This window comes from Aethina tumida, chromosome 6 (assembly GCF_024364675.1).
Source record: "Aethina tumida isolate Nest 87 chromosome 6, icAetTumi1.1, whole genome shotgun sequence".
NCBI lineage: Eukaryota > Metazoa > Arthropoda > Insecta > Coleoptera > Nitidulidae > Aethina > Aethina tumida.
This window is the reverse complement of record NC_065440.1, coordinates 9,478,797-9,496,262: the sequence shown is the minus strand read 5'-3', so window position 1 is coordinate 9,496,262 and position 17,466 is coordinate 9,478,797. Positions and strand designations below refer to the sequence as shown.

The 17,466-nt window shown below is 27.6% G+C and overlaps 1 protein-coding gene and 2 long non-coding RNA genes across 3 annotated transcripts; 2 read left to right on the top strand and 1 right to left on the bottom strand.

Annotated features, from left to right (window-relative positions):
• Positions 1 to 421: 421 nt before the first annotated feature.
• Positions 422 to 3,952, bottom strand: LOC126265900 (uncharacterized). Its single transcript, XR_007548388.1, has 4 exons — positions 3,746 to 3,952; positions 2,456 to 2,533; positions 1,142 to 1,242; positions 422 to 868 (listed from the first exon to the last, which is right to left on the bottom strand). It is a non-coding gene; the product is annotated as an uncharacterized LOC126265900 (long non-coding RNA).
• A 4,921-nt stretch (positions 3,953 to 8,873) lies between these two features.
• On the top strand, positions 8,874 to 11,111 carry LOC109606043 (uncharacterized). Its single transcript, XM_020022615.2, has 5 exons — positions 8,874 to 9,053; positions 9,487 to 9,585; positions 10,163 to 10,318; positions 10,367 to 10,480; positions 10,570 to 11,111. The coding sequence occupies exons 2-5, from the start codon at positions 9,489 to 9,491 to the stop codon at positions 10,794 to 10,796; spliced, it is 594 nt and encodes a 197-aa protein (XP_019878174.2). The 5' UTR covers positions 8,874 to 9,053; positions 9,487 to 9,488; the 3' UTR covers positions 10,797 to 11,111.
• A 3,956-nt stretch (positions 11,112 to 15,067) lies between these two features.
• On the top strand, positions 15,068 to 16,627 carry LOC109606044 (uncharacterized). The gene is made up of 3 exons (XR_002192034.2): positions 15,068 to 15,202; positions 15,382 to 15,496; positions 16,269 to 16,627. It is a non-coding gene; the product is annotated as an uncharacterized LOC109606044 (long non-coding RNA).
• The last annotated feature ends 839 nt before the right edge of the window (positions 16,628 to 17,466 follow it).

The following is a 17,466-nucleotide window of genomic DNA, read 5'->3' as shown; positions in this document are numbered from 1 at the left end:
ATTGATAAGTGCCTTTAATATAAATTGTCCACAAAAAAAATCAAAACAAACGGATTAAAAAAAAATACAACAACTTTAGAATTAAAAAACAATTGGATGTAGCCGAAAATATAATGGGAGCAAAAAAAAGAATTACAAATGCTGTATAAACATCTAAAAAGTGATTTTAACAAATTAATCCAACAAATATATCAAAAATTCTGCGAAAATAAAATAAATACATGAAAAAACAAAATCAAAGCAATTTGGAGCATTATAAACGTAGTTACATAGAACTATAAAAATAAAGAAATAAGTAGAACTATAACTGCAAATGAATTTAATACCTATTTTATTAATATTAACATAAGCAAATTTTGACAGTAAAGGAAATATGTTTTTGTTCGAAATTACTCCTGAAAAAATGGAGTAAATTCAAAAGTACTCATGGCAGTTGAAAGCGAAATCATTTTTCCGTTGTGTGATGTAATAAATGCTAATAAATGATTGTTTCAATTAAGGAATCTTTCCAAGTGAATTAAAATAAAAAATAATATACCAATTTACAAAAAAAATAATGTTGATATATGTAATAACCATAGACTAATGGTTTAAGACTGAATACAGGAAAGACCCAGAATATTTTCCTCTCCAAAAGACTTAAGTCCAGTCCTGAGACCATACAGATTTTAGGATTTACTCTGGACAGTGCCATGTTATGGATTCAGCATATAAATAATTTAGCAAATAGAAGTTGTCAAATTCTGTCTATTGCATACGAAGAATAAGAGAGAAATAATGGATGAAAATACAGCAAGGGTGAGGTACTTTTCCGAGTTTCACAGTATTGCGACATGTGACATTATTATGTGGGGGTGCTTCACCACATCTAAATAAAATTATAAAACAAATTTTGAAAAATGGTTCGGACTATCAAGGAGCTTGGCCACCCCTGTACTATACAGTAGGAAAAGCGTTTGACCTGTCTGAATTTAGAGAGAGACATCATGCATGACAGAGACAGTAGAAGTCTGCCCTATAGTGGGAGAGTTACTGTCTATTGTACATGATGCCTCTTTCTGGATTCAGATGGGTAAAACTCTTTTCGTACTGTATATGTATTAAATTACACAAGAACCAAATTAAATCAATGTATACTGACCTTAAATATTTTGCTTCAGATTTCAGATGTATTAGAACATTGATAAACACAGCTGCATAAATGTAATGGTGAACATCATTTTAGTTTTTCAGATATAGACTCTTAAAACATAAAACAAAAGATCAAAACAGGCACAATCTATATGTAGACTGTAAAAACAAAAAATTATCGATTATCTATTGCCTTCTAATTAAGAACACATGAATGATGTGGAAGTAAATTACCAAGAAAAAATCTTAATAGTACACGTTACCTTTTAACACAATATTAACATAAAGTAGCAAAAAGATAATGAGAATTGTTTGAAAATTAAATTTCAATATTATATTGTATAACTCATTGGCAGTGTTCTAACAACCGTTTACAGTAGTGGTCAAAATCATTCTGCATTCAGGATAATTTGGTACAATTTTGATACAAAAAGACCTTATGACACAAGTATCATATTAATATAGCATAAGTGTAGATTAATATAAATATGTTAATGATTAACAATTATATTTATTTATATTTTGCTTTCAGCTGCCCAGATGTAATGGTGGACATGAGTTTAGCTTTTCAGGTATTGATATCTAAAAGATAAGACACAATCTATTTTAGAAGACTGTAAAAACAGAAATATAATTGATCATTAGGACTATAGAATAAGAGTACTGTAATAAAAAAATACTAATTAAAGTAAATACACATTGAAAATAAAATACTGTTCACAATGATTAATTAAATCACACAAGTAACAAATTAAGTGTGAATGCATGCTGACCTTAAAAATGTTGGTTTCAGTTTTATTTAAGTATTGAACAGTTTTACAGTTATTGATGTCTAAAACATAAGAGAATAAATAAAAACTGCTACAAATCTATTTGAAGACTGAAAAAACAAAAATGTAAAGCATTCCATTTTAACATTATCTATCTTATTTTGGCAAATATTAATCAGAACTGTGTAAATTAAGTGTAAATTAAAGAATAAACAATGAAACTAGAAAAGAATGACTATGATTGTTCTACTTTCAGGGTTGCATATTGGAACATTTCTATCTATTGCTTACTGATTAAAAACACATGAATGGAAGTAAATTACAAAGGAAAAATCAAGTAAACACAGATAAGATTAATGGAAATTTAAGGTCTTTTGTAACCATTGTTTGAATATCTATATTTGTTTGAGTTTGTTGACGCAACAACTACAAACCCAAACAAATACAGATATTTAATGGGAATTATTGCTTGAATATTATATTGTATAACTCATCTGCAGTAATCTACAGAATCTACATTTAAGTTACTCAAGTGACATAGTAAATACGCATACCTTTCAGATTTAATTGTAGATGGAGCAGACTGCTTCACACATAACCTAAATGTATGTCAATTTAGTTTTCAACACCACCTAAAACAAAGTTAACTGGAACAAATATGTTAGCAGAAACAACAGTAATATAATTAAATCCATTATATTTCTAATATTTTACATAGTATATTTTAATGGTTATTTTAACCTTGCAAAACATTTTACAATAACTAACTTGTTAAAATTCATAGAAAACCTAAGTAGTACCAACCCAATGTTATAAATAAGAAATATAACTAGGCACGATTTCGGGATGTGGTCATGTTGCCATATTCAACGCAGTGTTGCCAATTCTTATACATTACAGATATATTTTTGTCCATTTGTCACTTTCTATTTAAAATTTATATTAAATGAGTATAGGTTAGGTTTAAAATTAAATATTTTGCATAAATTTTATTATATATTCAGGATACATCACTTCTCTATCACACATTTATACCAAAAGTGTAATATAATTATTATAACTAATATAACTGCTGTAAAAGTAACTTTCTGAATTTTGACAAAAGCAATAACTAAGCAGGAACCATGAAATGACTTAATGCAAGTGAATTATCACTTCAAATTCAATGAATGAATTTATTTACCAGAAATATATTTACTTAAAGCAAAAACATCATTTGACCGTCTTCTATAACCTAAAATCTAAAAAAGTTACAGCGCCCATGACTCAACATTCTGAAATTTAGTAAATTATTTTCTCTAACTAAAACACTAAATATTCCCTGCTAATCTCGGAAATTTTGGTGTTGACTTTTCTTCTAGATTACAGATTCTAATTTTATAAAAATAAATAATATGTAAATTTATATTCCTTATTATGAGAAAAAATTATTAACGAATCTAATTTTTTCATCTTAAAATTATAATTAAAAAAATTAAACAAATATAAAAGTAATAATGGGGAGTGACATATATCAATCGAAAAACGTTTGTTCCCACTGAATTTTTAGAGAGACATAATTTATGACAGAGATAGTAAAAGTCTCCCACTACGCAGCATATTTGCAGTCTTCTACGGTCTCTATCATACCTGGTGTCTCATTCAAAATAGAGTCAACATCAACAGGTATGTTACACACATGTCTCTCAAGTGCTATTAAAAGATACCATATTCTAGCCAGGAGCTCAGAGGCGGTTCAAGCATAACCAGGTTAGTTACCCGCATGTCTCACAGGCTCAGAATACCACAATCCAACCCTGCCAAGCAGGAACCTTATCAATGTTATTAAATAAATCTGTTCATACCTTATAGAATTTCCGTATCAGGCCAGGTTCGTACCTGTTCGTACGGTGCCACTGTAGTTCTATGTCGGCTGCCAATTCTTTTGAGTAAGTACCTCTCATTAGCTGTGGTTATTACAACAGTTCCGATCTTCATCGGGGTTTGGGCCTATAACCTATGAAAACTAAGGACGGTCTTGAATTATCTCAGAGGATGTGGACTATGTGCGACTGTTCTATTCGATGTTGTTCGAACAACTAAATTAAATTGTTCATTTGATTGACGATCTAAACAATCTCAACAGCTGAATGTGGCAACGTACAAACATGTTTCCAAAGTAACGTAGAAACAATCTTGTATCGACAACAAAAGCAATTCATAGCTCACTGCAAACACTATACACACTTATAGATTGCTCTCTCCCTCTCTCGTAAATTTTGACAGTGACATCTATTGGGACTGAACAGTACTAAAGTAACCCGGCAAATTTAAACTCCCTCATATAACCTATTAGGGTAATCCCTTTGGCTAGGTTTATTTTTTTTTTTTTAATTTTATTATATATTACGATTTTTCTTATCGAAATCTTGCAATATTACATAAAATTAAAACAATATTTTTAATAAAAAATTCAGACCATTAATATTCATTTTTTGTTTTCATTTTTATAAATTTAATAAAGGCTTTAATTGCTAAATTGTCTAAATTTTTATGCCTATTGTCTTTTCCTTTTACCAAATTATTTATTATTTTTGTATAATAAAATAAACAAATATTTAATGCAATTCTATAAAAAAACAAGTTACCATTAACTCAGTGCAATTAACATATGATAGTTTTTTAAACATTTTTTTAATAACGGCACCAGCTACATACGGTGTAGACATATCTGATCTTTTACACAGAGTGTGATGGTATTCTGAAACAAAATCAATTTCGCTATTTGACTCACTAGCGTCTTCTTGAGCAATGAGGTCTTTTAAATTATACAATGCCCCAGTCGATAAATCCTCCTCACAGTTAAAACTTGGGGAGTGTGATGACATAAAATTGTTTACTATCAAAGCTTTGTTTGAGGAGGTTCACATTGGATTGACATTTCTCACTCCATGACTTCTTATTTGACCGTAAAAGTTCTCGAGAGGGTTCTGGCTAAAAGACCTGGAACTGACGAATTTAAATCCCATCTCTAATAACTTTTTCAATAAATATAAGAAGCCACGAAGGGTAAAATTCCAGTTTTTTAGTGATGGTGTGACAATTTCATGGGAACAAGGAGGAGAATTAAAATACACTGATTTTAGAATAGGAAGGGATTGTTGCCAGAACATGAAATGTTTAGATTTGAATGTCCCCACACTTCAAATATTTTCCTACAGGAGGATTTATCGCACTGCCATTGACACTGTCAAAGAGTTGGTCAAAAAAGAGTAATAGATCTGCTGTTTCTGAAGCCTTAGGGTCCACAAAAAATTGACAATTTGGTGACAGCTCATTACTGATTTCAGCCCTAATTTTCAAAGCTGTAGCAACAGTGCTACTAAACACTTGAGTACAGTTTTTTACCCTCAATTTTCTTATTTTATGAGGTAGGACAAGTTCATCTATCAACTTTGAAAATTGACTAAAATTCCCCATTTTCTGGTCCATTTTATAAATATCTACTATATGTGACCAAGCTACTTTATCCCACTCATCCTACTTCAAATGTAATAATTTATTTAATAAAGAATTTCGGACACCTTTTACCAAGTGGGGAGGATCAAACAAATGGACGATTTCTTTGCCATCAATTAAATAGTGTTGAAATTTGTTTTCAATATTTTTTTATATAATAAGTATTCGTTTGTTTTAATAAGACATTAATGGCGGCGTTATTTGTTGCTTCTTGATCACATACTGTAGAGACAAATTTCAAACCTGATAAACGAACATGTCTTATTACTTCTTTTAATACCCTCACCAACTCTACTGTTGCAGTAGTTTGTTCACAAAAATAAAAACAAATGGGTTATTTCCAACTTCTGTGAACAATGTGATTGTCAATAAAACTCACAGTGGTACCATTAACATCCTTCGAAACATTTGAGGTTTCTGTTTGCCATTATATGTTTCAATTTTTGTTTTGTTTCTAAATGTTCTTTTGTGTGCCCTTTTAGCTACTCTCGTAATTTTTTGTATTGTGCACTTCAACTCAATGTATTTTTTATTTAATCTGGTTGCTCTCCTTGGACCTGAAAATAAGGTTTAAATTAACAAACAATTAATAAGAAATTTTTAAATGAAGCAAAAATATTATGTGATAATTATAGTTGACTGACAAATTTAACTAATCTATGGCTCTAAATTTAATTTATATGATTTTTATGAAAAAACTTTTCTTAACATACCAATATTTTTAAGAATATAAACAAAAATGTTGTTATACAATCTGTTTTAAGGCTGCAAAAATAAAAATAAAAATAAAATAAAAAATGAGACAAATCATAAAAACATACTGGTATCTACAATCTACCCCTGCCATTAATATATTTTACACTTAGTTCTTTTGGGAATTTGTTGATTTTCTGCTGCCGTTGTTGTATCATAATTCAGCATGGAGGATGTCATTGAAATATTTGAAGTTGAAGGATTTTCAGGTTCTTAGATAACATTTAATTCTGAATCATTTTCCATAACACCGAATATTCGTTTTCTACTATAAATTTTTGTAGGTTTTAATATCGATTTTACAGGACTAAATTCCACATTACAAATAATACCCACAATTTCTAAAATAAAAATGATTAATTTATATCATGTCTTTGAAAAAAAAAGTTACCTTTTATTTTTTTAGGAGTTGTTGTAAGGGTTTCAGCAGGGGATGGAGGCAAAAAATTATCATTTTGCGTTTTTACGTATCCTACAAAAAATATATTTAAATAACATTAAAATTTAACTCTAATACTAAAAATTACCAGGTAAATGAAGTGATGGTAAGTCTCCAAATCGTAGTTTCCATTAACTTCTCTGCAGCTATCCTCAAAATGTAAACCACAAACAAGGTAATTTCCTATTTGTTTATCATTAAATTGCAAACGTTTCTCATTATTAATTCTTTGAAGCCAAATAGGGCGAGTTTTTTTAATTGTAATAATGCTGTATCTATAATTTATATTACATGGTTTACTATTTACAGAATATAATATTTAATGATGATTAATGGTTAATATTACCCTTTTGTCTTTCTATAGTTATGGATTTATTTACTCATTATGCGACAAACTGCTCAATTTCACTGAAGATACTTATTGATGTTATATGTTAGCTAGTGTTAAATGTTAACAAATAATCCAAAATCCCCAAAACTATAAATCCCATATGGAACCACCTACTTTATCCCCTTCTTAGAAACCGAGTTATACAAAATCACAAAAATAAAATTGTTATCCTTTTATGAATTTGTTAATATAGTTAGGTTGTTTTTAACCTGAGTTTTAATTATATTCACGGATTAAAAATTTAAGAACAGTGATACAGTTAGTGAAATTAACTAAAATTGGATATATGTGATATGTATGTATTGGCTGTGATACATCACATTAGTTGAAGAAAAACTGATCCACAAGTAAATATTGAAATAAATAATCGTCACAATTGTGATGGTAAATTATTTTATTAAAAATATTTTACAAGTAAAACTTTACGTATACATTCTAAAAGCATATTTCTTTATTTATTTTGTTCAATTAGATAATAAAGCAAATTTTTGTTGCAGAAATTTTAGTATTTTAAGGATATCTTCTTCCACTGGAACAATATTAGAAACTAAAAATAATGAAGAAATTAACATTAGAGATTTGTGAGTGGTAAATACAAATTTTGTTATCAACTATCCTGGTGTATATTTGTACTAATTAAGATTATAAACAGATATACATAAAAATCAATAAACCGGTTGTTTCAATTATTTATTTATTATTCAAATTTTCAAAATATACGAACTGACTTCTGTCCAAAACGAAACCAAGTAAATTTGTATTTATGTAAATCATCACAGAAATTAAATTTTAAATTTAGACTTCCAACCCTATATATTAAATAGTAAAATCAAAGTCTTTTTGAAAGACACGTTACAAAAGAGAGCGATTTATTTTACCCAAGATATCGATGATGTTAGATTACAAAATTTTCATTCAATAATTAATTTCAATGTGAGCAAATCTAATAAAAATATGAAACTGAGAGGTTTAAGATTAACTTAAATATTTGGCAAAAAGGTTGAACTTAACGAATGTTTAAACAAATGATTTGCTAATCGACAAAAAGTAAGCATGATATAACTAAAAGAACGTCGATATTGACACTAGAAAAAATATTGTTAAAATCTGCCGAAACAAATAAATCCCAGAATTTTTATAATCGCGGATTCTAGGAAGGGGTGAAGTAGGTGGTGGCTTAAATCCCTTAAGAAACAGAATGTCTGCAACAACGATCCTACTTCCATCAATCAGATGAACTAAACAAATGTTCCTCTTCTCAACTTTGTAGCCAAACTAATTTAAGTTTTTCTATAAAATACTCTAATCTAAATAATAATGTACTTGGTCTAAAAAACCTTAATGCAATTCAAAATAAAATTCAATACATTATTTCAATGCAATTACAATTGTTTAAGGAAAAACCACTGTATAAATACTGTTCAAAAAAAAGACATGTAGAAATCTAAATGGAACTTTGAACCCACTGTGCGACCACACCCTGACACTTGAAAAGGGTTCGAAAAGAAACAACATATGTTAAAAATCAAGTAACGTATAGATTAAGATGTTAAAATAAATTTTGCCCGATTTTACGACTAATGTATAAACATATCATATCCAAGATTAGTTTTAAGAAAACCCTTCAAAAATCTGAAAAAAATCGTGAGATCCAAAATAAAGTGGTGGTTTTTCTAGTTCTTATTTCAGCTGCAACTCATCAGTATTCAATTTAGAAATAAATATAAAAATAAACTTGCTAGAACTAGAATAACAATTGATAAAAGCAAAATTTAAATGTATATTTGTCATAAGAATTTAACTGTTTCAAAATATTTTACAAGTCCGGAAAAATGTAGTTTAATCCTGAAACTTCAAGTCAAAAAAGGTGAGTTGGCGACCCTGAAAAGGATCCATTTTGTGTTTGCACGGCTAAGACAAAGATACAACATTTAGTTTTGGGTATTGTCACGCTAGAAAATAAATTAAGTCTTGAGTATTGAGAAGTATTGAATGATTACAGAACGTCGATTTAAATTTATTCGATTACTCTTTCCTGGATATTGAACAAATTGTTAAATATTCGTGAATGGTAAGTACAAATATCGTGGTGAATGTGTGCATTGTTCGGAAATAACGTGGATGACTAACAACTGTGATATATTCAAAATCAAATCAACTGATTCGTCAAATAATATAATACTAATAAATATAATTTACTAAATATAAAATAAAAAGTAACTTGATGTGGAAAAATTAATTGTGTTTATATGAGAACGATAACAATTTACTTTGTATACACAAAAATTCAGTTCTTGTTTTTGTTGTTGAGATTTATTATTTACAATAGTTTCCAAATTTTGGGAGCCATCACCTTTGACTCTCATTTCTTAGGAATAATTGCTTATTTAATCAGAAATTGATATTAGAACAAATGATCGAAATCGTTGTAAAATATTTGTTTTTTTTGTATTTATTATAAACTCACATTTTTATTTGTTTCAATTGTTAATGTTTTGTTGTAGCGATGGCAAATTACCCAGAGCGTAAAATAGTACCAGTTACTATAGATATTACTGGCAGTAGCAGTAGCAGTCAGTATCCTGCATATCAGCCACTACAAGGTAATGCAGGGTGATTCACCTAACTTATTCATTAGAAGTTTATGAAGAGAGGAAAATGATACTGATTTGAAAGTTTTAGAATAACTGTGAATAATATGTTTTTCTAATTAATTTTAAACAAAATTTCGTTTTCTGTTTCGCCAGAAATTATATGGAATTAGTTATTTTTAATGGAACACTGTGTATATTTTGGATTTTTTTAATCAATTTAATTATGTTGAAATATAACAAAAATATCAAAGTTATTGATGCACAGAAGTAAATGTAAATAACGAACACCCTGTATGAAACTTCTATACCAAAAATGAACTTTCTAGCAACTAATATAACATTAATAACTCAAAATCCTTCACAATTACATGTATAATTTATAAAATACAAAAATATATAAGGTGTTCCATTGAAAATAACAAAGTTGATACCACTTCCAATGAATAAATTTGAAAGTTAGATCAATTCGAATTGTAATTGCTGTAAAAATTTCAAACCAATACCGTTGTCCGTTCTCCATAAACTTTTAATGTAAAAATTAGGTGAACCACCCTGTACTATATACTCACTAATTTAAATATTAAAGTAAATCAAGATAAAGAGTCTAAATACTTGAATCTGGTGGTGCAACTGCAGAGCCAACTGATAGAGCAGCAAAGGCAACTCAATTTGTTGGCGGAACAACAAAAAGAACTTCAACCTCAGCCGCAGCAGCAGCTGCAACCTGCTCAACTCTCAACAGGTAATAATTATTAGTTTAAAGAAAAATTGATATTAGTAGATATATTAGTTGCAGAAAATCAAGGTGGTAACGTAAATCAAGGAGGTCAAGGAAAAGGAAAAAAGTCTAAAAAGAAAAAGAAAAATTCAGAAAGGGTTGCTGATAACTCCATGCCATTTTACGGTAATGTTGTATTAAGTATAAGTATTAATAATTTCAATAATATTTTGTACCTTTTCATCATTAATATATTAATATGAGTTTTTTAATAGAATACAATGAGTTCTATGAATATATGAGAACGAGGAATAGTCACCAACAACACGGAGGAAGAAGTGGAAGAGGTAGAGGAAGAGGCGGAAGAGGTGGTAGAAGAGGCAGCAGAGGTGACGGTAGAAGCGGAAGAGGGAGTGGAAGAGGTGGAACAAGTAGTGGAAGAAACGGAAGAGATGGTGGAAGGGGAATGAGATTTGGAAGCGTAAGGGAGTGGAATAATTAATTTTACTCCTTGTGACGACAATTCGTCTAATTTTGGGAACATTAAGAGAAAACTTGGACTGAAGTACTTGCCGGCATTTTATTTTATTACTTGATTTATTGTTTTTTATTATAAATTTATTTATTTATTTTTAATTTGTTAGAAGTTAAAATTGTTTTTGTTTATTTTATGATTTCGTTAATGTTAAGTTTTTCTCTCAATGAAATTGGTAATTGGTGCTTTCCTGCCCCACGACGATTTTTTCTTACTAATTGTAAGTTAAGCAATTTCGAAACATTTATTATTTTGTAACAAAATAAAATTTTATCAATTATATTCTTACTTGTTTTCTTTATAAATTTCTTGTTTCAAGCAAAAAGTGAATCTAAAGTTGAATAATAAAAATGTTTCCAATAATTTAGTATACTATATATAAGGTGTTCCATTGAAAATAACAAAGTTGATGTCACTTCCAATGAATAAATTCGAAAGTTAATTCAAGTCGAATTATAATTGGTACAAAAATTTCAAACCAATACCGTTTTCCGTTCTCCATAAACTTTTAATGTATATATTAAGTTAGGTAAACTACCCTGTACCATATACTCATTAATTTAAATATTAAAGTAAATCAAGATAAGGAGTCAAAATACTTTAATCTGGTGGTGTAACTGCAGAGCCAACTAATAGAGCAGCAAAGACAACTCAATTTGTTGGCGGAACAACAAAAAGAACTTCAACCTCAGGCGCAGCAGCAGCTGCAACCTTCTCTCAACAGGTAATAATTATTAATTAAAAGAAAAATTGATAATACCATTTCAGTCTATTCGACACTAAATGTCATCTTAGTTGTAGAAAATCAAATATTAATAATTTCAATAATATTTTGTATCTTTTATTCATTAATATATTAATACGAATTTTTTAATAGAATACAATGAATTCTATGAATATATGAGAACGAGGAATGGTGAACAACAACACGGAGGACAAAGTGGAAGAGGTAAAGGAAGGGAAGGGGTGGTAGAAGGGGCAGCAGAGGTGACGGTAGAAGCGGAATGGGTGAAAAAAGTGGCGGAAGAAAGGGAAGAGGTGGTGGAAGGGGAATGAAATTCGGAAGAATAAGGGAGTGGAAAAATGAATTTTACTCCTTGTAAGAACAAGTCGTCGAATTTTGGGAACATTCGGAGGAAACTTAGACTGAAGTACTTGCCCACATTTTATTTTATTATTTTTGGCAATTATCCGTCTCATTTTAAATTTATTTTATGTATTTCATTCAAAATATAGCTATAATTAATTATTATAAATTCATTTTAATATAAAATATCTTAATATTTTTTATTATTTTATTAATGTTTATATTTTATTTAATGATATTTTCCAAAATATTATTACTTATACTATATTGTAAATCATAACTTAAATAAAAATATAATTTTTGGCACATTTAATTTATTATATTTTAAATTGAATAATAAATTATTTTATTACTAGATAAATATATAAAACAATTTTTAATAGAATGATAACTTTATTTTGTTCCTATTAAAGTCTCCATACTATCCATCTCGTTTAAAACTTATTTAAAATGTCTTTAGTTCGTTGAAACAATAGCCATTGTTAGACAATAATTTAATTTAAGTTTATAATTTTACTAATATTTTAATATTGTTATAATTATTTTTATTTACATTTATCTAGTACTCTAAAAACTAAAATAACTTCATCTTCTTAACAGATTTAATTAATTTTATTTAAAATTAAATAATAAATCTAATCAGTTTGTTACAAGAACTATTATCTTTAATTCTGCTAATAAATCAGACCAGGTATAATTTATTTTATTTTAGATTAAAGAACAAATTATCATATTAGAGAAACAATATACTCAGTTCAGATATTTTTAATACAAAAATTATCAGAAACTCTATATTAAGTAATAAATAATTTAAAGATACAAAACAGTGGTTAATAGAACGATAATATTTAATGTTTCTTCGAATTTGATTAGTACCTAACTATATTAACAAAATAAAGTAAACAAAATTAATAAAAATATAAAATTAATTGAAGGATAACATATTAAATTGAACACTTGTCAAAAAGGTGGTACTGTATGAATAATTAAACAAGGTAATCATTCAAATTTTTTATGTACTCAGTGTCTAAGGGGTTTTAATAAGTGGTAATAAGTGGTACCTGATGGAAACTTTACTATTAATACTTCAACCAATTAAAATAAATGAACAACTGTACCTTTTCTCACAGAACATCCTTTTCTACTCTGCACAACATTGTTGATAAACTTATTTAATAGATTTACCTATTATGAAATCCTAATCTAAATCTTAGTAAATGATCTAAAAACTTTATTGTAACTATTCTTGATTTCAACTAATTTTTCACAGTATTTAAATATACATAAATATAGGCGCAGTTACAGAAAAATCGTTGTACTTACAAACATAATTATTTCATATCAGTTGATTAACTCAATCTGGTAAAGTTGCAGAATCGGTCACTCTAAGGAACATTATATAGCGCATGCGTCGTAAGGCGCTGATTTCGCGCTTCTTGAACATTTTGAAGTGCAGTGTTGTCGGTTTGCAACGGTCAAAATATTCGAATCATTTTTTATGGTTGAATTATTGTTGTGTTGTTGTGTATGTATTATACTTTTTATTTTTTTGGTAAGTATATTATTTCTTCTAATTTGATGATTATTGCTCATTATTAAAATATTATACTTTACAGATTATATTCTCATGGCGTTTTTAAAAACAATATATTATTCCTATTCTTCTGCTAATTACTTTCTTAATTTATTTGTATGCTCATTTAATATATTTTACTTTATAGATCTTTCTCATTTTTAAAATATTATACTTTTATTCCTTTAGTAAGATTATTTTTAATTTGTTAGCAGTCATATTTTAAGTTATCTTACATTATAGATTATTTGTGTGCTGCATTTATTATTTTTTTTTGTACAATCTTAATTTATTGATACGGGTCGTTAATTAATTAATATATTTTACTATATAGATAATTGTATTGTATTTAATTAAAAATGTTTTTAATTTTTATTATTTTTTAATTTATTCCAATTTATTAATAAATTTATACTATATTTGTATTGAACAATTTTTTTCGAGTTACATAGACCATGACTGTTCCTCGGAAGATCTGTTTCCATCGTACCTCCACGAATTCATATGGAGAAATAAATTTAAAAATCATAATATGTTTATGAGCATTTTAAATTGTATTAGTGAGCAATATCCAGTGGAATAGTTTTTTTTGTTTTAATTAATTTTTTTTTATTATAAAATATATAAATATATCTTTTTTGTTAATTTTATATTAATGTTGTAAATTTACCTAATTATTTAATAAAGAACTTTTAATTAGATAGTTAAACTACCAAAGAAATATAGAGTAAATAAAAAATGAATATACTAATTAATAAAGTGATTTGCCGAATTTTATCTCTTTTCGAATTCAACCACATAAATAATATAAGTCATACATGAAAAACATAATAAATTACATATATATTTTTCTAAAAATCATTTCTCTACATATTTCGTTAAAAATGAAATCTGGCAACTATGCTGTCTAAAATCTCCGAAACAGACGATTTCAAATCCAGTTGACGCATGCGCTACAAATATTCCTTAGAGTGACCGATTCTGCAACTTTACCCTCAATCTTTTAAACTATCAGCAACATCAATTATCAACATCAAAATTCAAATAATGCACTATTTGAATGTTTAACAGTATGTGTAAAGTTAAAATTTAAAACCATGATAAAAACCACGAAACACCCACAAAGAATGCCTTAGAATTGCCAACCCTATGTTATAAAAGAGAATCATAACTGGGCGCAATTTCGAGATGTGGCCATGTTGCCAAGTTGACTGCGGTGAGTCATCCAATAAGAAATGAGCCCAATTCTGACAAATCATCTGCACACTTCAGACTCCTGGGAATTTTTAAATCGTGAAAAACAATAAATTTTTAAAATTCCATTGTGTAGAATGCAAATCTATAAAACGAAAACTATAAAATGAATTTTCGACATTATTAAATTAATGCAACTAACAAAATTACATCACTGCCTCACCTAAACTATGTAAAAGAAATGCAGAAATAAATTAACAATATCGAAGCGAAAATTACAATAAATCGTGGTAACTAGACAGTTTAGATAGACATTACGGCAACGTCGCGTTTAAACATCTGAACGGTCCGTTGAATCCCGCACATGCGCATATACTTCTGCACGTTACCGTTCTCTGCACGTTACCCCATTAATTAGTACATAATTAAATTGTAATTGTTGTTAACCCCTCAAAAGATACCACCTGAAATATGAGCAGCCTATATCTATAAATAATGAACATGTACTGGATTATCGAGGTTCGTAAAATCCACAATTCATTTACTGTATTATTTGTAATTTTGTAACAAATACTGTAAAATCATTTGTAGGTTAGTTTATTTATTTAACTTGCCATCGAATTGCTTTCTTACAGTTTTGTTTTTCAAGTTTTCAAATTAATTTATATCATTTATATTCTTAATTTTTTATGTTTTAGATAGAGATTGCTGACAAACCTTACAATTGATGCGGTTGTGTTCATCCCTACTGAAATGAGTCAGGAGTCAAAATATTAGTTCAGTGTAAATTCACATTTCCAACAGAACGTTATGGTATGTATGTTACGTTTATGTTGTACAATAACCCGCAGGTATATTATGTATTTTTTAAATTTATGTATTTAATTAATTTAATGATTAATGTGTCTATTTTCCAAACAACATAACTAGAATTGTGTCAATCTTACACTGGACTCGTAGTGATTTTTACAAGTTCTATGAATATTTATCCACTTTTAGTTTCATTCTGTAATAATCATGGTGAAATAACAATCTATAAGAATGTATTGAACTGGTTGGCAAAATTTTTTGCAATTTTTTATAATTAAAGTAGTTTATACAAAATTTTAAATGAATATATTTTTCACAAAACCTGTTTACTTTTGTAGTCAAAATTGTAATTGGTTTGTAATAAATTTTAAACAATTGTGATTTTACTAATATTTTGAGTTAGTACTTTCAATACAACATTACAAATGAATAATTGCATTTGTCTATACTAAATATTAAGCAGACACTTTGCAGTTTGAAATGATTAGAATATATTAAATTTTGTACAACCATATTTGAGGAAATATTATTGGTTTAAGATTTAGTGTAATCAGAATTTTGTAACAGTATTTTGTTCATTCCAAACCATTTAAATTTTCAAAAAATGTTTTCTCATGATATTAATGAAAAATTTTCACTGTTAATACAAACTATTTGTTTAAAATTTCCATAAATTTTAAACAAATAGTTGAAGATCACTTCGACGTTAATTAAAATACAAAAAATTGAATTTATCACCATGTTTTTCTAATATAAATGCTTTTTTATATTTTAGGTGTCAATGACTGATGAGTTTATCCATATTCAAATGACTCCAAAATCAAAATATTTTTGTGAATATAAACTTATCTTGCCACATGTGTGATTTTTGGATTGAAATGTATCATAAAGAGGCCATTTCACACAATATATGAAAAGATATTGAAATATAGTAATCAATAAATAATTTTCATTAACCTGCTCTTATGGTATATAATAATCTTATAAGATAACCAGTCCTGATTTATTTTTTTGTATTTAATTTGTTTATGTATGTGAGTATTAGTAGAAAGTAATCAGAATCATGCCTACATTACTCTTATTCTCTTAGTTTTACCCAGTGTATTACCCCCAAAAATAACAATTTATAAAAATTTATTTACTATTTATTATGACTGAAGTAGTTTATATAAGATTTTAAACAAATATTATTGCCTAGATCAATTCCAAATTGTTCATAGTGCCCAAAGATCTATTTACTTTTGTAGCTAAAAAATACTATGTTACAAACTAATAATTGTACTTCGTTTGTAATAAATTTTAAACAACTTAGTAATTGCAATTGAAACATGGCATTATAAATGAATAATTGTTTATATGAAACATTTGTTTCTACTTAAAAAAAAACAATTTTCGAAATGATTATGTATATTATCTCTTGTTCAACCAATATTTTCTCTTTCTTGCTATTTATGAAAAATTTACACTATTAAAGCAAATAATTGCAATTTTAAACATATAATTTTTTTCTAAACCCATCGTAGGAGAGAAAACACTTCAACATTTATTGAAATACAAAAAACAGGATTTGTCACCATGTTTTTTCTTAAATAAAAACTTTTTTATATTTTAAATGGTAATAACTGACAAAATAAGCTGTTACATACATTTAGGACTTCTTAGAATTTATCCAGTTGGGTTTATCCATATTTAAATGAGTCCAGGATCAAAAGAGGTCGGTATAAATTCATTTTACCATATATGTGAATTATAAATTTAAATGTATCTAGAGAAGCGATCTCGCATAATATATGAACTAATATTGAAACTGACACTGTTATAGCAAATAATTGAAGTTTTAAACAAATAGTTGAAGATCACTTCAACGTTAATTAACATACAAAAAATTGGATTTATCACCATGTTTTTCTAATATAAATGCTTTTTTATATTTTAGGTGTCAATGACTGATGAGTTTATCCATATTCAAATGA